At 39.9% G+C, this 23,242-nt stretch overlaps 1 protein-coding gene across 1 annotated transcript; it reads left to right on the top strand.

Moving 5' to 3' along the window:
• Positions 1 to 17,521: 17,521 nt before the first annotated feature.
• On the top strand, positions 17,522 to 23,023 carry LOC121461433 (PDZ domain-containing RING finger protein 4-like). The gene is made up of 4 exons (XM_041672518.1): positions 17,522 to 18,109; positions 20,472 to 20,558; positions 22,394 to 22,501; positions 22,951 to 23,023. The coding sequence occupies exons 1-4, from the start codon at positions 17,522 to 17,524 to the stop codon at positions 22,960 to 22,962; spliced, it is 795 nt and encodes a 264-aa protein (XP_041528452.1). The 3' UTR covers positions 22,963 to 23,023.
• Positions 23,024 to 23,242: the final 219 nt, after the last annotated feature.

The raw sequence follows: 23,242 nt of genomic DNA, 5'->3' as shown, positions 1-23,242 counted from the left end.
GGCACGATTCCTTTAACAGAAAGCTTTCTGACTCAGCTTTAGCAGCAAAAACTGCATGGCTCCTTTGAGAAAGGGCTTCCTTGACTGAAAGTAGTGAAGCACACCTTTAATCCCAGAACTCAGGATGCAGAGGCAGGTGGATCTCTGTGAGTTCGAGGCCAGTTTGGTCTACAAGAGCAAGTTCCAGGACAGGCTCCAAAAGCTACAGAGAAACCCTTCCTCGAAAAACCCAAAAAAGAAACAAAACAAAACAAAAAAAGGGCTTGCTTAAAGAACTTTCTTTTTTTTTAGATCTTTTCAATAATAAATTTATTTGGTTTTGAGAAATAAATTACACACTTGTGTGACATATCAGATATTTTTACATTATAGTTAGCTACTGTTGAATATCTAGATAGTTCCATTATATAAGTAAGGTAGTTTAATCTATAAAATATATTTTGATGTTTTAATACTAAAATTTATATTATTCAGGGTATAATATTGGATACTTGCATTTACACTGTGATAGTGGGTGAAATGTATCAATTAAAAACTTGTTATCCAGTTATTCTTGAGAAGAACAATTATTCAAATTTGTCATTAATGCCATAATTATATTTGCAAATGTAAAATATGAAATTCAAGTATAATTTTAAAAATAGTATGTTTTTTTCTTGTAAAGCATTTGTGACTTAGATTCCTTTCTTCTTTCTTTGTAGTTTTGGACTACTGCAGACTTATTTCCCATATGATATTTCACCAGTTGAGGTTTTCAATAAAAGGAAGTGTCAATAATAATAATGAAATCTAAATCTCCTTGGCAACAAAATTTGTATAAAACTGGAGAAAGGAGAAACAATGTCATTTCTGTCATGAATTAACTCGATACGGGAAATAACCAGGCCAGCTTAATGATAGCAATTATATTTTTAATTGTTTTTTTTTTATTTTTCCATTCAAAAATTTACACTTCTTCCCCTCCTCTCATTCCCCTCCCACTCCACCTCCTCCCTCCCCCTCCCTCCTTAAGAGAGGGCAGGGTACCATGCCCTGTGGGAAGTCCAAGGCCCTCCCCTCTCCATCCAGGCCTAGGAAGGTATGCATCCAGATAGACTAGGGTCCCCAAAAACAGTACATGCAGTAGGTCCCAGTGCCATTATCGATGACTTCTCAGTCTGCCCCCATTGACAGCCACATTCAGAGAGTTCGGTTTGATCACATGCCCATTCAGTCCTGGTCCAGCTGGATTTGGTGAGCTCCCCATAGCGCAGGCACACTGTCTCAGTGGGTGGACTAACCCCTCGCGGTCCTGACTTCCTTGCTCATTTTCTCCCTCCTTCTGCCCGTCAACTGGACCTTGGGGGCTCAGTTCATCGCTCTGATGAGGGTCTCTGTCTCTATCTCCAACTGTCGCAGGATGAAGGTTCTATGTTGATATCTGACATAATCATCGGTGTGATAGTGGGGCAAGGACAGTTCAGGTACCCTCTCCTCTGCTGCCCAGTGACCTATCTGGGGACATCCCTGTGGACACCTGGTATCCCCTCTAGAGCCAAGTCTCTTGCCAAACCTAAAATGGCCCCCTTAATGTAGATATCTTCTTTCCTGTTCTTATATCTGCCCTTCCTCCATCTCCACCTTCCCACTCTCCTAAGCTCTCCCCAGTCTTTCTCTTCGCCCTTCTCGCTCCCCTCTTCTCTTCCCCTACCCCACCCCAACTTCTACCCCACCCCCATGCTCACAACTTTTGCCTGGCGATCTTGTTTGCTTCCAAGTTCCAGGAGGATCAATATATGTTTTTCTTTGGGTTCACTTTGTTATTTGGCTTCTCTAGGCTTGTGAACTATAGGCTCAATATCCTTTGTTTATGGCTAGAGTCCACTAATGAGTGAGTACATACCATATTCATTTTTTTGGGTCTGGGTTATCTCACTCAGGATAGTGTTTTCTATTTCCATCCATTTGCATGCAAAATTCAAGATGTCATTGCTTTTTACCACTGAGTAGTACTCTAATGCGTATATATTCCACACTTTCTTTATTCATTTTCCATTGAGGGGCATCTAGATTGTTTCCAGGTTCTGGCTATTACAATAATGCTGCTATAAACATAGTAGAACAAATACTTTTGTAGTATGATTGGGCATCTCTTGGGTATATTCCCAAGAGTGGTATTGCTGGACCCTGAGGTACGTTGATCCCGAATTTCAAAGTAATTGCACAAGTTTTGTATTCCCCCTAGCAATGGATGGGTGTTCCCCTTACTCCACATCCTCTCCAGCATAGGCTATCATTGGTGTTTTTGATTTTAGCCATTCTGACAGGTGTAAGATGATATCTCAAAGTTGTTTTGATTTGTATTTCCCTAATAGCTAAGGAAGTTGAACATGACCTTAAGTGTCTTTTGGCCATTTGAACTTCTTCTGTTGAGAATTCTCTGTTCAGTTCTGTACCCCATTTTTTAATTGGTTTAATTAAAATTTTAATGTCTAGTTTCTTGAGTTCTTCATAGATTTTGGAGATCAGACCTTTGTATGATGCGGGGTTGGTGAAGATCTTTTCCCATTCAGTAGGATTTTTTTTTGTCTTAATGACTGTGCCCTTTGCTTTACAGAAACTTCTCAGTTTCAGGAGGTCCCATTTATTTATTGTTGCTCTCAGTGTAATATTTAGGAAGTGGTTTTTTTTTTTTTTGTGCCCATGCATTGAAGACTACTTCCCACTTTCTCTTCCATCAGGTTCAGTGTGGTCATATTTATATTGAGGTTTTTAATCCATTTGGACTTGAGTTTTGTGCATGGGGATAGATATAGATCTATCTTCATTCTTCTACATGTTGATATTCAGTTATGGCAGCACCATTTGCTGAAAATACTTTCTTTTTTCCATTGTATAACTTTAGCTTTTTTGTCAAATATCTGGTATTCATAGGTATGTGAATTAATATGCAGGTCTTTGATTCAATTTCATTGGTCAACGTCTCTGTTTTTATGCCAATACCAAGCTGTTTGCATTACTATAGCTCTGTAATAAAGCTTGATGTCAGGGATGGTGATGCCTTGGGACATTCCTTAATTGTATAGAATTGTTTTGGCTATTCTGGGTTCTTTGTTTTTTCATATGAAGTTGATTATTGTTTTTTCCAGGTCTGGGAAGAATTGTGTTGGGATTTTGATAGGGATTGCATTGAATCTATAAATTGCTTTTGGTAGGATTGCCATTTTTACTATGTTGATCCTACCTATCCAATAGCATGAGAGATCTTTCCATTTTCTGGTATCTTCTTCAATTTCTTTCTTCAAAGACTTAGTTCTTGTCAAATAGGTTTTTCAATTCTTTGGTTAATGTTACCCCAAGATACTTTATGCTATTTGTGGGTATTGTGAAAAGTCATGTTTCTCTGATTTCCCTCTCTGCTTCTTTATCAGTTGTGTATAGGTGGAACTACCAATTTTTAAAATTGATCTTGTATCCTGCCACATCACTGAAGGTATTTATCAGCTGTAGGAGTTCTCTGGTAGAGTTTTTGGGGTCACATGTATACACTACCATATCATCTGCAAATAATGAAAGTTTGACTTCTTCCTTTCAAATTTGAATCCCCTTGATCTCCATTTGTTGTCTTATTGTTATTGCTAAAACTTCAAGAACTGTGTTGAAGAGATATGGAGAAAGTGAACATGATTTTAGTGTCCCCAATTTTAGTGGAATTGCTTTGAGTTTGTCTCCATTTAAAAAAACTTCCATTCTATTTTTCATAATGAGTACTAATTTGCCTTCCTATGAACAGTACATGAGAGCTTATCATCTCTGAATATTTCCCAGCATTTGTTACTGTCTTAGTTAAGGTTTCCATGGTTGTGAAGAGACACCATGAAAATTGCCGCACTAATAAGGGAAAACCATTTAATTGGGGTATCTTACAATTTCAGAAGTTTAGTCCGTCATCATCATGGTATGGCATGGTGGAGTGCCGGCAGATATGGTGCTAAAGAAGTATCTGAGAGTCCTGTATCTTGACTCAAATGCAACATGAAGTGATCTGAGATGCTGGGTGTGACTTAAGCATATTTGAGACTTCAAAGTCTGCCTCCATATGACACACCTCCTTCAGCAAGACCACACCTACTACGACAAGGCCACACCTCCTAATAGTGCCACTCATTCGGGGGCCATTTTCTTTCAAACCACCATAATTACTTTATTAACTTGGTGATAGACATTCTGACTGAAGTGGGATGCTATCTCAATATACTTTTGATTTGCATTTTCCTAATTACTTGGGGAATTAAACATATTTTTTATATATTTTGCTGTCATTTGCACAAATGTGGGGGGGTGTGAGTGTGAGTATGTGTTGGGCCATATATATTCAAGTAATTTGCCCATGATTTAAATTAGATTACTCATTTATTATAGATATTTACTCTTTGCCAAATGTTTCCCAATTCTGGGAGTTGCCTGCTCACATTTTCCATGCTGTGCAGAAACTTCCAAGGCTCCCAATGCCACATTTGTCACTTCTCTTGATTATTGTGTGTTGTGGATTCAGTATAGCACAGCATTGCATATACACTGTTTCTTCTCCTGCTTTCATATTTTGCACCTAGAAATTTGAACCACTGAATTTTGATTTTTATACATGTTGGAATAAAGGTCAAGTTTTATTCTTCTGCATGTGTATATCCAGTTTTTCTGGCTCAGGTTTTGCATAAATTTTCCTTGCTTGAAGGCATGTCCTGCATGTCTTTGGGGGGATTTGGTAGCTGCTGATGTGTGTTCTTGTTTCTAGGGCCTCCACTCAGTTCCATTTGCCTGCATCTGATTTATAGACAATGCCATGATGAGCCTTTGCATTGTCTTCATAAGGGATTGTGAGCTTCCACCTTCATTCTTTTCATCAATAAATTGATTTTATTATTTGGAGTATTTAGTATTTTCAAATTCGTTCTATAATTTTTTTAAGTCTTTGAAAAATGTGCATGGTATTTTGATGGGAATTTTACTGAATTTGGAGATACCTTTGGGCAATAGGAATCTTTAGTAGTTTATGTTATCCCAGTCCCAATCTATGAATATGTAAAGTCATTCTATCTTTTTCGTGTGTTCTGGAATTTCTCTCATTAATACATTTTAGTTACCATCATTGTATTTATTTTCCTTTGGTAGCTATTGCAAATAGGATTGATTCTGTGATTTCTTTTGCAGAAAAAAAAATGTATTATTAGTGCAAAGAAAACCTATTGTTTTAGTGTTGAGAAGAGCTGTCTGTAGTTGTCTTTAAATTTCTTATGTACAATCATTTTTGCCTTTGTTTATAAATCTTGGTAATTTGACTTCATTTTTTTGTATTCCTTTAATTTCCTTAACCTGATTGAAATTTCTAAAATTTTAGTACTATGTTTAATAAGACTAAACAGTTAAAAAAAAAAGAGTTGACAGTTGACATGTCATTTTTATTTCTGATCTTAGAAAATGCTATCATTTTTCCCATTCTCTATGATGATGGCTCTGGATTATAACACCTGAAAGTCTTTGTTTGTCTTATAAATAAGGTTCCTTTGTGTTGCCCTAACTACTGATAAACCTGAAATTCTCCTGTCTCCCCTGGAATTACAGGGATACACACTGAGACTGGCTCATATATAAGTTGCAATTGATTTTTTTAAAAAAATATTAAAGTTCTAAAGAAGTAGAAAGGACAGTCATTGAATTTACCATTCCTGGTCACTCTGCATTTGAAGCATATGACACTCACTGGTGTCATGTGTAAGTATTTTAGAAACTATTCCAACTATGAAATGTCATCATACATTTGAGCAGCAGTGCCCTTTCTCTGTCCTGCAAACATATGAGGGCAGCAGAGGAAAAATTACCTGAAACCGAAATGAAAGATGATTTTTTAATTCACATTATTTCCTTTTTCATTTTTATTGAGTTATACATATTTCTCTGCTCCTTTTCCTTTCTCCCCCTACCCTTCTACCCTTTCTTGCCGCCCCCCCACTCCCAATTTACTCAGGAGACCTGTAATGGTACATTTACACAACAGAGTACTACTCAGGCTGGCATCTTGAAGTTTACAGTCAAATGGATGGATCTAGAAAAAAAAAAACATACTGAGTGAGATAACCAAGTCCCAGGAAGATGTCGGAGACCAACTTTGACTAAAATACCACTTACCAGGGTAGGGGCATGGGGATTAGAAAAATGGTAAAGAGAACAAAGATGAAAGAGAAAATAATAAAACAGAAAACAGAATAGTACTAGGAGAAAGTTTCAGTGAATACTAAAAACTCCCATGTTTAATTTTCCAAGAACTTTTATATCCCAATACAAAAAGGTTAAAAGACAAAAGACTGCATTAACATGATACAAGGAAATGAACATACCAGTTGAAGGTTGCAAGGCCCATTCTTAATTAAACATTCTGTTATTAGAACAAAACAAGTAATGTTCACACCTAGACCAAAACATTGTGTACGCAAATCACTCCGGGGTATAGAATCCATTATTATATCCTTAAGAAAGTCGGACTTAGTAGGATCCTTAGACTTTTGTTTGGGGTTGAAACATCTACTTCTCTATTCCTGAAATACATGATCTGGATATTGACAATAGCATTGAGAGAGTGGAACTCTTTGATCTGAATCTAGGTGGGGCCTTTGAGGTAGAAACAGATGATAACCTTGAAGGAACAGAATTAAGTTCAAACTCTCTGACCTTTGGAATGGCAACAAGCTGCTGAAACCCTCTGACCTTCAGACAAGATGGAAATAAGCTCACATTTTGGGGACTCCACAAAAAAACAAATATATTATCTACTCACTCAAAAGTGACTTTTCGACATAAAGCAAAAAAAAAAAAAAAAAAAACTACAGTTCATAACCCCCGAGCATCTAGACAAGGAAGAGGACCCTAAGAGAAACATACATGAATCTACATAGGAAGGAGAAGATGAATTATAAATAGTTACAAATAGCAAAAATTAGAAAATGTTACCGAAATATCTAGGTCTTTCTATCTCTGTATGGCATGGCTCAGCATTAAAATGACCAAAATACACAGGCATGTTGGTATTACACAGAAAAATTATTAAAGTCAGTATTATCCAGATCAGTTCCTCATAAGATATTAATAAATGTGACTCCCATTAAAGAAAGGGCAGCAAAAGTAGAGGGCTTTTAAACAGTGTAATTCAAATTACTGCAGATTTTCTTTAACTCCCTAAGGGATAAGTCACAAAACCCATCATAAATTCAAAATATTATAACCCTAACATGCATTTAGTACTCCCAGCCGACATCCATCTCTGCTTCTCCACAGAGTGCTTTCAGGCCCATGGCTTACTCTTGTGGTTGTAGACCACCAGGAAGAGTAACTGAGTTCTGAGGTCAGAAGTATGTGCCACCACGCCCATCTCCCACAGTGTAGCAATCCAGCTCAGGGCCTCACTAAAGCCAGGCAGCAACCGAGCAACTGAGGCCCACCTCCAGACCCTGTCGGGATACATCTAAAGAGTTGGGGTTCAATTCTGCCAGTTTCTATTTTTGTAGACTGGGTCTGGGCATGGGGATAATGATAATGTTCCTCCCTAGTGGTCACAGGGAAAATCGACTGAGATGATGTTTCTGACTAATGCAAAGCTGGAGCTATAGCATTATAAGATTAAAGTTTTTACATATTGGCCCTTGAAGTCAGACTTGGTACCATACCTCTCTTTGGGTGACCATGATCTGTAATGATATACTATGAACTTATGACTAACTAAATACAAGATTTTTTACATACTTTCCTCATAAGCCATCTCTCACAACAGCCATCTCTTAAAGAGAATGATTAAATTATCTTAAATAATGTCTCGATAACTTTAGAAAATCTGTCTATAATCTAGTTAAATGTTGCCATATTTTTATTGAGAAAAAATACATGCAACATATTCTGATCATGTGCTCCTCTCCTCCTCCAATCTCTTTCAGAACCTCCATACCTCCCAACTCAACAACCTCCACACTCCTCTCTCTCCTTCGCTCTCTTTCTCTCTAAAAGGCAAACAGGCAAACAAATAAAACCAACAACCCAGGAAAAAAAGAAACAAAGAGGCAAAGAAACACACACACACATACACACACAAACCCACCACAAAACCAGATATCATAATCTACAGGCAAAAGACCAGAAAGATGAAAAAATTGCCCAAACAAAGCTACATGACACACATGTCACACAAAACACACAAAGCACACAAAACACCATTGATTTTGTTTCTGTGGGACCATCTACCACTGGTCGTGTCTTACCTGAAGAATAGTTTAAATATCTAGTAAGACTTCACTGGAGAAAACTAATTTTTCCCTTGCTCGTAGATATCAATTAAAGATAGTTTCTTGGTTAAAGGCAGAATCACTTGACCAGTTTTCCCTCTCCTCCCCAGGGCCCCAATTAACACTGTTGTATCTGAAAGGCATTGTTTCCTTGGAGTTATTCACCCCCTCTAGTTTTTAGTCTTTCTTCCTCCTGTTCGTCATAGATCCCGGAGCCCTGAAAGGGGGAGGGGACATTGGTGAAGACATCCCAAGTAGAATGGTCCAAAATCTCTCACAATTGTCCAGTCGTAGGTCGCTGAATTAGTTCCTACCTAATGCAGGAGGAAGCTGAGGTATGCACTGATCAATAGGTACAGCAGGATGTCACTAGTGGTGACTTATTGTGATATTTCTTTAGCAGAGCAATAGTGTTTGGTGTTCCCATAGGCCCATGGCCTGTCTAGTCTCAGGCACTTGATCATCTAATTAGTGTCAGGCATGGGTTGCATCTCTTGGTATGGGCCTTAAATCCAATCAGGCACCAGTTGGTTACTCCCAAAATGTTTGTACCCTATTGCACCAGCCTATCTTGCACGCAGGTCATCATTTTAGATCACATGACTGATTCATAGGGTTACCTTCCACCTCTGGTAGTATATGGGATACATCCCAGTAATATGAACCCTAGTTAATAGGGGTGCCTCTAGAGAAGCAACAGCTCGACTTTTCTGGTTCGATGAAATATATAAATACCTAAATGTTGTCTTCACCGATAGGACCTTAACATCACTTTGTGGAGCCTTGACAACAGTCTGAGATGTTTGTGGGGTTTTCATTGGGGCCCTTGGCTAATGACCCAACTGGAAGGAGCTCATTCTTGGTGCTAACGTTTGATTTTGTGGCAAAAGATGCCGGGTTGGGGTATTGTCTTTCTTGTTATTTGGCAACTCTATTTATTTCTTTCATATATATGTATAATTTAGGAAACTTCTACAGTAGTAGGTTTTTGTATGACACCTCAAATGATCCTTAATATTAATTGTCTCTCCTCCCCATTTTCCCTCTCTTACCCCCTCCTCCATTCTACTCTCCATTTAATCTCCCCCACACTGGTCTCCCTCCTTGTCTCTTCATAACTGTATATTCTAGTTCCCCTTACTGGGATATCTTCCCCTCCTCAATGTCCCTTATTCAATGTCTGACCTCTATAGATATACAGATTGTAGTACACCTATCAAAGGCTTAAAACACTAACCTCTACATATAGGAAGCATAGAATATTTGTCCTTTTGGGTATGGGTTATCTCACTCAGAAAGAATTTTTTTCTAGCTCCATCCATCTAAGTTAATGAACATGTACCACATTTTCATTACCAATTAATCAGTTAATGGACATCTATGCTGTCCAATTTATGTATAGTATGAATAGAGAAGCAACGAACATAGCTGAGCAAGTATCTCTGCAGTAGTAGAGTCCTTCGGGCATATGTCCAAGCATGGTATAACTAGATATTGAGGTAGTTCTATTCCCAGCTTCCTTTAGGAACCACACACTGATTTACATAGTGACTGTACAAGTTTGTACTCCACCAGCAAGGAATACGTGTTCTCCTTTCCCAATATACCTAATATCATAAGCTACCACTTGCTTCATTGCTCTTGGCTATACTGACTCACATGAAACGAAATCTCAACATGGTTTCGATTTGCATTTCTCTGATGACTCAGGATGTTGAACATTTTCTTCAGTGTTTTTTTGCCACTTGTGTTTCACCTTTTGAGAACTTTCTGATCAGGTCTAATTGGATTATTTGCTTTCTTGATGTCCAATTTTATTGAGATCTTTATGTATTTTACATGTTAGTAGCCCTCTATCAATTGAATAATTGGTAAGGATATTTTCCCATTGCATAGCCTGCCACTTTGCCTGATTATGATGCTTTTTGCCAGACAAGACATTTCGGTTTCACAAGGCTGCACTCATTATTTTTTTGTTCTTACTCCTGTGCTGTTATTCTGTTTTAGAAATTTTTTCTTGTGTTGATAAGTTGAAGACTATTACCAATTTCTCTTCCATCAGATTCAGAGCATCTGGTCTTGTGTTTAGGTCCCTGATCCATTTGAAGTTGAGTTATGCAAGGTGATAAGTATGAATCTATTTGCATTTGTCTACATGCAGCTAACCAGTTTAACCTGTTCTGTGTGTTGAAGATTCTGTCTTTTCTCTAATGTGTATTATTGGCATCTTTTTAAAATGCCAGTGTCCTCAGTTAAGAGTTAGAGTATTATATTGAATAAATATTGATAGATTAAAAAACAAAAAGCTTTGTTTTATTACTAATTTTAGTGGAAATGTATTGAGTTTCTCTATTTAGGTTGATGTTGGCTATGGACTGGCTGTAAATTGACTTTATTATGTTATGTCCATTGTATCCCTAATCTCTCCAGTACTTTTATCATGAAAGGATGTTTCATTATTCCCCAACATCTTTGCTGCATCTAATGAGATAACTGTGTGTTTTTTGTCTTTTCGTCTATTTATATGGTGGATTACCTTTTTTGATTTATGTATGTTGAAGCATCCCTGCCTTTCTGGTACAAAACCTACTTAATCATGGTGGATTATATTTAGTATGTGTTGTTGAATTCAATTGGCAAGTATTTTATTTAAAATTTTGCATCTATGTTCATAAGATAACTTGGTCTGCAATTCTCTTTCTTCATTGAGTTGTTATGTGGTCTAAATATCAGGGTAACTATGGCTTCATAAAAAGTAATTGAGCAATGTTCCTTGTGTTTCCATTTTGTGAAATAACTTGAGGAGAATTGGGATTAACTTTTCTTTGAAAGTCTGGTAGAATTCTGTTCTAAAATCATTTAGCCCTGGGCTTTTTTGGTTGGGAGACTTTCAATTGCTGCTTCTGTTTTACTAGGAAGTTACAGATTTGTTTAAATTGCTTATCTGACCTTGATTTAGAAATGTCTTTTCCATCTATTGTGATTGAAATTTTTACTGGGGTAACATCTGTGGTCTCACAGTTTATAGAACATTTGCCCAGTCTGCTCTGGCTTATACAATCTTCATTGAAAAGCTAGGTGTTATTCTACTAAGTCTACTTTCATGTGTTATTTTGGTATCTTTCCCTTGTAGCTTTCAATATTTTTTATTCGACTTGTTTACCATTTTGATTATGTGTCATGTAGAATTTCCCTTTTGGTCCAGTCTATTTGGTGTTCTGTATATTTCTTCTACATTAATAGGTACCTTCTTCTTTATGTTGGTGAAATTTCTATTTATAGTTTTGTTGAAAATATTTTCTCTGTCTTTGGCCAGAATTTCTTCTCCTTCCTCTATTCCTGTTTTTCTTAGATTAGGTCTTTTCGTGGTGTCATGGGTTCCCTGGATGTTTTGTGTCTGGGTGTTTTTAATGTTTTCTTTGTCTGGGGCATCCATTTCTTCTGTCTCATCTTATATCCTCTCTTCCATCTCTTGTATTCTGCTGGTGAGTGAGCCTTTGAGGCTCCTGTTTAAGTTCCCAAATTATTCATTTCCAATTCTCACTTAGTCTGGGTTTTCTTTATTGATTTTATTTCCACTTTCATGCCTCAAATTATTTTCATGTCCTTCCTCTGCTTGTTTTTTAACAGAATTTATTAATAGATGTATTCATATCTTCTCTAAGACCACTAACATCTTCATAAAGGTTATTATGAATGTATTGTCATGTGATTCATCTATATTGCATTTCCATGGTCTATTGTAGTAGGGTTACTGGTTTCTGGAGAAGATACACTGTCTTGAGCACTCAAGTCTGTGTTTTTGCCCTGGTGTCTACGCATCTGGATTTAGGATGATTGAGATATTGATATTTGTTTTTGTCTTTGTTGATTTGTTGTTCTGTTCCCACATTACTGCTGCCCTGTCCAGATCGTAAGAAAGTGTGGAGGCTCAGATTTCCTTGATAGAGAGTTTTTTTCCAGGCAGAGAGTGCCTGGGAGGGCTAGAAGGGAAGACTGAGATGGGCTGTGAGAAAGAGCTAGGGTAATCCTGTCTAGGCCAAAGCATGGTTCCTTGGGGAGTTGGAACCATGGCGGGAGAAGAGTTTCTGCAAGAATGCAGCAGGAAGACAAACAAATGTCTGGAGACACAGGATGACAGGCCTATTGCAATCCTGGGTCTGCACCAAGCATCCCAGTCTCCAGTGGCTGGAGGTGAGGTGGGAAGAGATGCACCCGTGAGCAGGCTCCAACGGGGCTGAGGGTGAAACAGGAAAGATCATAATGGATGGAGAGGAAGGATAGTGAGGATCATCTACCTGAGTCCCAGTCTGGTGTGGCCACCAGGGGCCTGAGAAAATGGTTGCTAGGTATTGACAGCTGACACAGAGGAATGGAGATGGGCAAAGAGGGAGTGCTGAGTGGTTCTGCAAGGAAGAGCTAAGCTCCATCCCAAGTAGGAGCTGGTGTCTCCAGGGGAAAGGATGGATAGTGAGAGGAAGGGCACCTGCAAGCGGGCTGCTGCGGAACTCAAGGTGAGACTGGAGAAAGGCTGATGGTGTACAGGAGCAATTGTGAGAATCACCAACCTGAGTCTCAGCCCAGTGTTGTCCACTGGGGTCTCTAGGAAGCAGGGGTTCCTAGCTATCAATGGCTGACATGAAGGAATGAGGCTGAGCTAGAAAGGAGGGTTATGAGGGTTTGAAGAAGGGGGTTAAGCTGGGAGGACACCAAGAGCTGTTGCCTCACTTTTAAATTTAATTGCTCACCTTTAATTAGATTTCCTCCCAATTACTTACTTGGCTTTGTTTGATTATTAATCTTCATAAGGACTGAACAGTTGTTGCAAACCTTTTATTCTTTTTGGAGTGTAGGATACTTTTGCTCAGATCACGTCATTTCCCTAAACAATAGCATTCGGTACTGTCATCATGTCCACCTGTGTCTTCACTTTGCCAAAGAGCAGAAAACCAAGGTAATAGCAAAGAACTGCAAACAAGTTGCATGTCAGCGGGCAGGGAGTGTAACGGCTGAGAATGCTCTGCATTTTCTGGTTTTAAATGCTTCTAAATTTTTCCAAAAGTCAACCATATACCCAAAATGTATCTCTGATCAAATAGTTCAGAAATGAACTGTCAGCTGCTTCGGCATCCCGGCATTGCTAATTTCTTGAAGATTCATAGCTCTTCTCTGGGTCGAGGTGACCTTCTCATTATCACAAGCTTAGTGAACACATTCATTTACTTCAAAGAAAAACTCGGATCTTTGGTTATGACAGAAAATGACCAAGAGAAGAATATTCATGCACGGTAAATTCAATAATACAGATAAATGTATAACGTGGAAACTGTATATGCCTAACATATCAGAATACTTTGCCTCAATTGTTAGAGTAATTTTATAAAGTTATAGCTTCAATGTAGATAACTTTAAGAAAAGCCAAAGATGACAGAAATACTTCTGATGTAAAATTAAACCAGAGAATTAAAGAAAATAAAATAGAAAAATTAATGTCCTTTCAGTGAAAGTTCTACAGGTAATTTAAAAAAATATTGCTATTTTAAAAGTATTAAGCAGTATTATAATCAGACATTAAATAAATAATTTATTTATTTAAATTATTATTTGAAATATTTTCTCAAGCTTTTTGACTGCATGGATCATGACCAAACACATAAGACAAAAGGAAAAACAGGATGTCGTAGTTAGGGTTGCTGTTGCTGCAAGGAAACACTATGACCAATAGGCAAGCAGGAGAAGAAAAGGTTTATTTGGCTTACTGTTTTCTATGATGAACCGCAACGTGGAAGTATAAGGAAAGGAACTCAAACATGGCAGAAACCTGGAGACGGGAGCTGATGCAGAGGCTGTGGAGGGGTGCTGCTTACTGACTTGCTCAACCTGTTTCTTATAGAATTCAGGACCACCAGTCCATGAATGGCACCAACCACACCGGGCTAGGCCATCCGCAATCAATCAATAATTAAGAAAATGCCTTACAACTGGATCTTATGGAGGCGTTTTTCTTAATTTAATTTCCCTCCCTTCAGATAACTCTAGCTTAGTATTAAGTTGGCATAAGCCTAGATAGCCCACAAAACAAATTTTAAATATTAGTTGGTTTAGCAAAAACATTTTCTGTGTTCAAAATGGGGAAAAGCTAATTCCCATTTCATCTACAGACTTCACTTATCTGCCTTAGGATAATGTGCTTAGATGTTAGGCGTTCTAGGTCTGACACAGTAACTTATGATTCCCAGATTCCCTACTCCTCTTTGAAAGCAGGTTTTACTCTAACCTGAGTTGGAAGCCTGCCTCTCCACACAAGAACCAGCCAGGCCCAGCCCACTCTCGATGCTGTTCAAGAGCAAGATCAGTGGAAGGGCAAACTGACATTCTTTTCATGAGAATAGAAGGTGCAATGGTGACATTTAAAACCAAGTCACTAAGCTGAAAAATACACAAGCAGTGTGGTCTCCTTACAGGTATTTGGATCCACGTCATGATATTGAGTGAATCTGTTGTTTCTTTTGACTGTCACCTAGAGAAATACATTTTCAGACTGAATGAAGGCTTATGGGCAAAGCATGTCTTGGCCCCAAGCAGCAATACACCTAGAGATTACCTGAACCAAACATGAAAACAAGGACTTCATTTTCAGTTCTTCTACCACCTAACTATTCAGGCTCCAAATTTCACTATCTACATATTCTTAAACGATAGAAAATGTTCATTAATGAAAGCATAAGTATATGCCCAAAGTATGATATTAGAACCTTTGCCAAAAGACATTAAAATGTTCCTGGATCTATTTTTGCTGAAATTTGTGTGTGCATATGAAACTCATTCTGAGGTCCTTTGCTTACCTCAGATAATTGCTTCTTTTAATGATAATTTATCTTTATTCTTGAGAATTTTATACAGGTATACAATGTAAATAATCATTAATCATCTCTATTTTTCTCCTACAATTCTCCTTGAATCTACAGCAACATGTATTCATCCAAATCTCATGCCTTCATTATCTTTCTTTTTTCTTTTCTTTCTTCTTTTTCTCCTTCTCACTTTTCTTCTTCCTTTCAATCCACTAAAATTAATGGTTGCTGCTTGTTATGTGAGTGGGTACAGAGCAAATTCCTAGAGCATGGAGTACCCATCTGTGGGAACATCCTAAAAGTTTAAGGTCCCCCAGTTGTTGTCAGTTGCCCCTAGTCCTTAGGTAAGGGGTGGAGTCCTTAGGTAAGGGGTGGAGTGTGAAGATCACCTCCACAGTCTATTCCAGAATTCTGGGTGGATTGATCTTCTGCAGAAGGTCTTGTTCAGGTAGTCATGGCTGCCATGAGTTCAGAGTATGATAGATATGCCATGCCCAGGAGCCAGCTTTCCCCAGCCTTCCTTCCCATCATTGACTCCTCCAATGATGTCAAAGCATCACTTTTTTTGTTAGTTTGTTTGTTTGCTTGCTTTTAATAATAGCAAGTGTCTATTTCTAAGTATTCCAATGAGACCATTTTAGATTCCATCTCTTCTTGCTTTGTCTTTTAAATGTTTTTGGCCATATTCTGTTTACTGTAAAACATATATCAAGATATATCCATATCAAGATATATCTATAGTCATAGCTATAGGATCAGAGTATTATATGCTAGAAAAGATGAAAGTTTTCTCCCACTGAGAATTGTTTGAATAACTTTTATAGAATTGTGTGTTTTCTATATATGCATTTCACAAAAAACATGTTCTTGTAAATAATGCTGCAAATTATTTCAGGAATTTATTGTTTGCCTCTCTGTAGAACGATAAGATGGACATGGAGAATACTGAATCATAGCAGCAAATAAACATCATATTTTCACATAGAACATGCAATATAACAATTTACTTTGTCAAAGAGAGAGAGAGAGAGAGAGAGAGATTATTTCAGATATCTGCAATCTGCAACACCACTTGTGAATTTCACTGGCCGTTGAAGGCTCAGAAGGTTCTCGCGAGAAGCTCTGCTGTTATCAGGAAGCCTGGAGCCCTTTCCGATGGTGCTCTCCACACCCTTCCAGGAGCAGCAGACAGTTGGCATTGAGGGTGGTTAATTTAAGAATCCCTATCCCAAACATCTGGCATCGTTGCTGGGTAAGAACAGTAAGCGATGTGCATATATCCCGGTGTGAAGGCTCTTTGCACCTCTAAGTTTCCTAAGAAAAGGGGACCTGGAGGAAACTCTATTGTGTGTTTTCAGGTCTGGCAGGCCTCACACAGTCGAACTGGAAGGGAGCAGTTTGGGTTGATTCTGTTTTGGTTGAGCGGAGAGGCTTCGCTCAGGTTTTGTCTTTACGTTATCCTGATATTTTATTCGTGATTATTACCATTTAATTTTGCTTCCCGAACTCATATCCCGATCCCAGTACTAGTATGTGTCCTAAAGTAGAAAATAGTGTGACAATTGAAGTTGGGAGAAGCTGCAGTGATGAAACTTGGGTCTCTTCACTCGGCAGGAGTCCTCTTTGACTGTTCACTGTCTGCTCCCCACAAAGAATAAGGTGTTTTGAAGACCCCCAACCCTCTCCACATGCTCAAAGATTACTCTTCTCTACATTACCCTGACATCTGTATCTTGATTTGAAAGCCCTGGCTCTGAGAAGCCCTAAATGATCTTCTTGAAACATGAAGTTAATTTGGAGTCACAGTTCTTAGTTGGTGATTTTTTACTTAGCTCGTTTGAAACAAACAACAAACAAAGTATATTATTGTTTTATTGTTTTATAACATTGATTTATTGAGGATCTATTTGACACAAAGAGCATAATCTCTGGAATCTTTCATCTCTGGAAGGTTTCAAATTTCTCCATATCAATACTATGCGGGCCACTAGCTCTGCCCAGGCAGAACACCCCAGAGGACTTGAAGTTCTTGGCTCAGGGGGAAAATAAAGCTGACCCAAAGACCACTGTATGCTCGCCTCCTTCTCAAGGATAGACTTGAAAAACCTCGCATTGCAAAGCCACAGAGACTGGAGTGGGGTAGGGGGGGATTCAACCAGGTGGCTTCCATTAGTGTCAATGTGGAGGTCAGAGAACCTAGCCAAAACTTGGAAACACCAATCCAAACTTATTCTGAGATCACACACACACACCTCCCCACAGAGTTCAGCGGCTGTGAGACCGCTACCCCTGGCGCTGCCTGCGGGTGCTTAGAAGAAGAAACGGACACCCCTTTTGGATTTTCTCCTCCCCACCGCTATCATGGGCTTTGCTTTAGAGCGCTTCGCGGAAGCCGTGGACCCGGCTTTCCATTGCCAGCTGTGCAGCCAGGTGTTGGAGGAGCCCGCGTGCACGCCTTGCGGGCACGTTTTCTGCGCCAGCTGCCTGCTGCCCTGGGCGGCGCGGAGGCGCCGGTGCCCGCTGGAGTGCCAGCCGCTGGCGCCGGGCGAGCTCTACCGGGTGCTGCCGCTGCGCAGCCTGGTCCAGCAGCTGCGAGTGCAGTGCGACTACCGTGCTCTGGGCTGCGGCCACACCGTGCGGCTGCGGGAGCTGGCGGCTCACGTCCAGAGCTGCGCCTTCGGCCCTGCCAGCGGCTGCAGCCGCCACTACCCAGGCGGCTGCGGAGGCGGCGAGGAGGAAAGGCACCAGGAGATCACGACCCTCCCAAGTGTGGACAAGCGTGAGGGGTCACCGGGGTCCGGGAATCGGCCTCGGGTTGCCCCCTGCAGGCGCTTGGGGAAGACGCTGCGAACGCAGCTTGGCTTGTTGCAGCGTAGGTACCAGGAGAAGTTGGCCCGGTACATGGCGCACACACGCAACTTGGTCCGGGACCCGGGAGGCCGCCGCCGGGTAAGCAAAGAGGGAGTGGGCCCCCAAGCGTGACTCGGGTGGGCAGAGGGAGTTATTCCCGAGCGGCTAGGATTCCTTCAGGAGGTGCCATCATTTTTCCCAGAGCCGCATGAGACATCTCCCTGACTATGCTCTGCTAGCCTCATCTGCACCTCTGACCAGAAACATTGCTTAGGGGTAAGGGAGTCGAACTCAATTCTCCCCTGGAGAAGAACTGACAAAACTCTTCTTCCATCCACATTCGTGTTCCCCAACTTCCATTCTCCTACCCATCATCTCTGCCCATCTTTTGTATCCTTGGCCTGTGCCTGAAGCAAATTCCCTAAGTAAACCAATTAAGTGAATGGCTTATTTTCTCCGCCAAAGTACGCTTATCGTTTGTTTAACTGGCCTCTTCTCAGTTCAGAGACCTCAACGGATGATGGTGGTATGGAATCAGGGTGAGATTTCTTTACATCCCTGATTTTACCTCATAATCCCTCCCTCCCTCCTGACCTCACATGTCCCTATTAGTGGTGAGTGAGCATAATGTATGACAAGGGGACTTGTCCCAGGACAATCATATTTGCCTGCGGTCATACTGGACCCATGAGTGGCCAGGCAGCAACAATCTTTCCTACTTCGTAGAAGCGGCTGATCCTGAGCTGCGTGCTGCAGCAGCCCGGGGTGAAGGGACTTGTTCGTCAGCCGTAGCTTTTCCTTAGTACATTCGCACAGGTGTCTGATCTGACTGGTCGCTGGCAAAGCAACCAGGGTTTTCACTTGCACCCTCTTTCAAAGAGCTCTTTCCATTCTTCTGCACTCCCTGGGAAGGAGAACAGAGAGCTTCCTTTGGGGGACTGGCTGCTTCCCTCGGATTCCAGTTCTGGCCCTAGGTTTTTGACCTTCCTACCCCTAGCCTGAGAAATACAGTCAATATGGGATAAGTCCCTCTGATGGAGGAGCATTAAGAAGACAGCTGTGCCCAGCACACAGATTATACTTGTCTGAAAGCGCCCTTTCATAACAGAGCTCCATGGGCAGTTAGTTAACAGAATAAAAATAAAAACGTCTGGATGCTATATGAGTTCGCTAGTCTGCTTGTGTTAATAGGTTAATCTTCAGATAAATGACCTAGAGAAAGATACACAGGTTCCATTTGCACCCCCAGTTCAGGTTTCAACGTTGATGGAAAGGAACAAGGGTTAAAATTATGGGATAAAAACGTTCAGCATCCGTCAAGCTGTGGTTCTCTGCCAGCGGTTCTCAACCTGCCTAAAACTGCACTTATTTAATACAGTTCCTCATGATGCGGTGACCCCCAACCAAAAAAAAAAAAAGAAAAAGAAAAGAAATATTTCATTGCTACTCCATAACAGGAATTTTTGCTGCTATTATGAATCGTAATGTAAACATCTGTTATGCAGGAAATCTGATACACGACCCACGACCCACAGGTTGAGAACCACCACCACCACCACCACCACCACCACCACCACCACCACCACCACCACCACTATTTCATGCTATACTTTCTGGACTGTTTTTCAAATGCTGCCAGTTAATGGTGCTTCTCAAAATTGCTTCCCACCAGCCTGTAGGGGCTGCTGTGGGCTCTGGGAAAACTCCTGGGGTGGGTGTTGGGGGCTGAGGTTGCAGTGGGGATGGACTGAGGTTTCTTCCCCCAATGTCAGATGTAATTCCGTGTATTTCAGTTCCTCGGAGAAGTTAATGTTTGTAGTGGTAATTACAGCTCATCTTGTCCAGCTGAAATGAGTCTTCGCTAACAAACAAATGGCAGATATAGTTTTTATTTGTTTAAATACTATTGGACCATCCAGAAAGAAAGACACAGCGCTCTGCCGAGCAAAATCTCTTTTATTTTTATTCTGTAAGAATGACGATAAACCTGTATTATTTAAAGTTAAGACAGCTGCCTTCCGGTAGACCCTGCTTGCAGGGCAGCCTGACTGTTTCTGCTGAGGAGACCTTTAAACTAGCTCAACACTTCCACGGTGAAAATTCACATAAAAATGGCTCTAAGATCCGCTGGCAGTTTATTTTACTTTTCTGTCACACAAAGATAAAAATCAAGGGCCTTGCTGGTGGATCCCAGAAATCTGTTTGTGGTTAAGGTGAAGTCAGGTGAGATGCTTGCTCCTGTGTGAAATGCGAGTCCCATGTAGTCAATTGGAAAATCCTTTTCTCCTGAGGCACTCAGCAGTTTCCTTCAAAGACATGCTTTCTGTGTTTGGGGAGAAAGTTTGATAGAGTCAACCATTCTTAAAACACTTTCTATTTATGGTAAAATGCTACTGTAGCGGTGAATCTTCTCTTGTATCTTTTTTTTTATTATTATTCACTTCTCCCCTTTTTCACTTAGGGTGGAGAACAGAAGTCACTCACTGTTGTGCTAGAAAGAGAAGACGATGCTTTGGGATTCAACATAATTGGAGGCAGGCGGAATCAGGTGACTCCTCTGCTAGGACAGCATTCTGTGTGTGCAGTGGGCGATGGGTCGGGCACACAAGTGATGTGACCCTTAAAGGATGCTTCTCCCCAAATACAAGATTCTTAATGTGGAGTTTCTCATCCGCACTTGGATTTTCATTATGAGAGAATTTGAAAGCAACAATAAATCACCCACAGTTGACCAACTTGATTCTCTTAGTCACAGTCATAAAGGAAAGGGTGTGTTTTGCATTTCATCCATCTTTCTGGGATAGCACCATGGGCAGAGTTCTTGAATCAATGGCAGAGTACCTGGGTAGATGATTTACATTTGCTACATGAAGTTGTATTTTGTCTGCATATACTTCCTGCTCTCAACAGCTTAGTCTTTAGAAGCAAACAGGGCTGGAAAAGTTGCCAGTGTATATTGAATGCAGAGTTGAAATAAATTTAAATAAGATAAAAGTGAGGTGTGTATGTGTGTGTGTGTGTGCGCGTGCGAGTGAGTGTGTGTTTTCTTCCTCCCCTCCTCCTCCCTCTTAAGCAACTTCATACTGAAACGAGTTGATGTAATACGGTTTTTTTTTTGTGCTTCCCAAATCAACTCCTTATTTAAATGGATGAATATTCTCTACTTACTTATTATACTTACCTACTTACTTGTTTTTGGAGTACATATTAAGAATTTACATACTGTAGTTACAAAATCCTTTGACATCCTGCAATCGTACACTGCCTTAATTTTGAGCATAACTGAACAAAGACAGTGAAATTTAATAAAGAAGAACACCTTATTTAACTCTGGTTAACTACTCTGAAACACTCCTGTCTCATCTGCCATCTGCTGTTCAAGGACTCATATGTTGTAGGACTTTTTGTCCTGCTCTAAGGTGGGCTTAGGATGTCAGTGACCTTTGCCATCCTATGTCTTCTATGTAACCAACAAACCCAGCAATTAAAGGCCACTCTTCTGTTTCTCTCCTGAAATAGTCCCTGTTATTACAAAACCACAGGGTTTCTTAGTATTATTTTCATTCTCCCTTCTGTTGGGGAAATTTCCACTTGGAAATTTGACATTGAGCATTTTATAGAAGCACTTCCTATTCTGGTTGAAGCAGGCCAATTAAAGGGAAGGTTTAGGGTTAATTCTATTTATCCTGCCATAAAATCAACTGAATCTTAAGAACGCATAACCTGTTACATGATGACAAACATCTTCCTAAGTAGATCTTACAGGATCATTGGTTTCTTATAATTGGCTAAAATGCTGTGCAGTCAAAGACTGGATATCTGAGATTTACTTACTCCCTGTGAAACTTGCACCTGGAACCATGTAATGATCGGATTTGAATGGGCCTCTTAGCCATGTGGAGTTGATATTTTGATATTTTAGATTTAAAATCATGCTGTCTCCTAGGTAGTCAGAGCTATGATTTCAATTTTTTTTCTATGGCTGCATCTAAGCTTTATGTACTTGAGGGTAAATTTGATTTCTTTCCCCTTGTATACGTCTATCTTTTTCTATCTCCCATATCACTTTATATTTGAGAGGTTTTAACAGTAACATTGCTGATCTCACCTTGTATGTGCCTCTCTCTAAAACTTTTCGTGTGAATTCAAAATGTAGAGTAAATAGATGATCTTGTCAGAGATGCCGGACTTGTTCATTATAGCTGTCATGTTGATTAATGACAAGTTGGCATTAAGTGAGTTAATTCTGTGCCAAATTCCCAGCTAAGAGAGTTGCATGTTTGAGCAGAATTGCCACTGTTATAGTTAGAGAAAAAGAAATTATCAATACAGAATTTAAAGTTTGTTTCATGTGTTTCTTTCTGCTAACAACTTTTTCTATAGAATCACCAGAAACAATCAGCGACTGAAGGAATTTATGTTTCGAAAATTTTAGAAAATGGACCTGCAGACAGAGCAGATGGGCTGGAGGTTCATGACAAAATCATTGAGGTAAGGCTGTAAACAGGTGCATGCTCCCTGATTCAGAGTTTCTACGGTGACACACAAATTGCCCCACTCCATGTCCTTATCAGAACACAATTCGACTGCAGGAGAGACTTTGCTGTTTCGTTTCTTCCTAAAAATGTAACGCTCTATGGTGATTCTTCGCCAGTTATTACCTGGGGGATGAAAGCACAAAATCCCTTACGTTTCCAGGTATATTGATGAGCATTTGTATTTTAATACCTTCCCTCCACTGACGCCAAAGGGACTTCACTGACTCTTATAAAATTCATTTTTATAACATTTCGAAGGGTAGCAAATCTGTGCTCGGGAACAGTTTTGATAAGGAAAAAAAATTGCTTTTAAAAGCTTGAGATCGTTATGTGTATGTGAACGCTGGGATTGCCTATATGGTGCCTTTATCATTCTTTGGCTTACTCTTGTCTTTTTTAAAGCAAGGCAAATGAAGGAGCAGCCCTGCCCTTGTAGGGAGGAGCTGTGGGAAGCATTTGCATATGCACTTGCGGAGTTTTGCTTGGAGCTTATGCTGGGAACTGGATTGTGATGACAGAGCTGGAATTACTTCTATCTCCCTCTTTTCTCGATGTTCATACACAGTTGGAGATATTATTTGTTGTTGTTAACAAAAGCAATTAGGTTATTCCTATTGGATAATCAATTTCCCATATACTTATAAAGGTATCAATAGAAATCAAGGTTTATTAGACGCCTCTGTGTTTTGAAAAT

The sequence above is a fragment of the Microtus oregoni genome, unplaced genomic scaffold, assembly GCF_018167655.1.
Source record: "Microtus oregoni isolate MIOR12 unplaced genomic scaffold, Mior012 000022F_ref0000154, whole genome shotgun sequence".
Classification (NCBI taxonomy): Eukaryota; Metazoa; Chordata; class Mammalia; order Rodentia; family Cricetidae; genus Microtus; species Microtus oregoni.
This window is presented reverse-complemented; position numbering and strand designations above follow the sequence as displayed.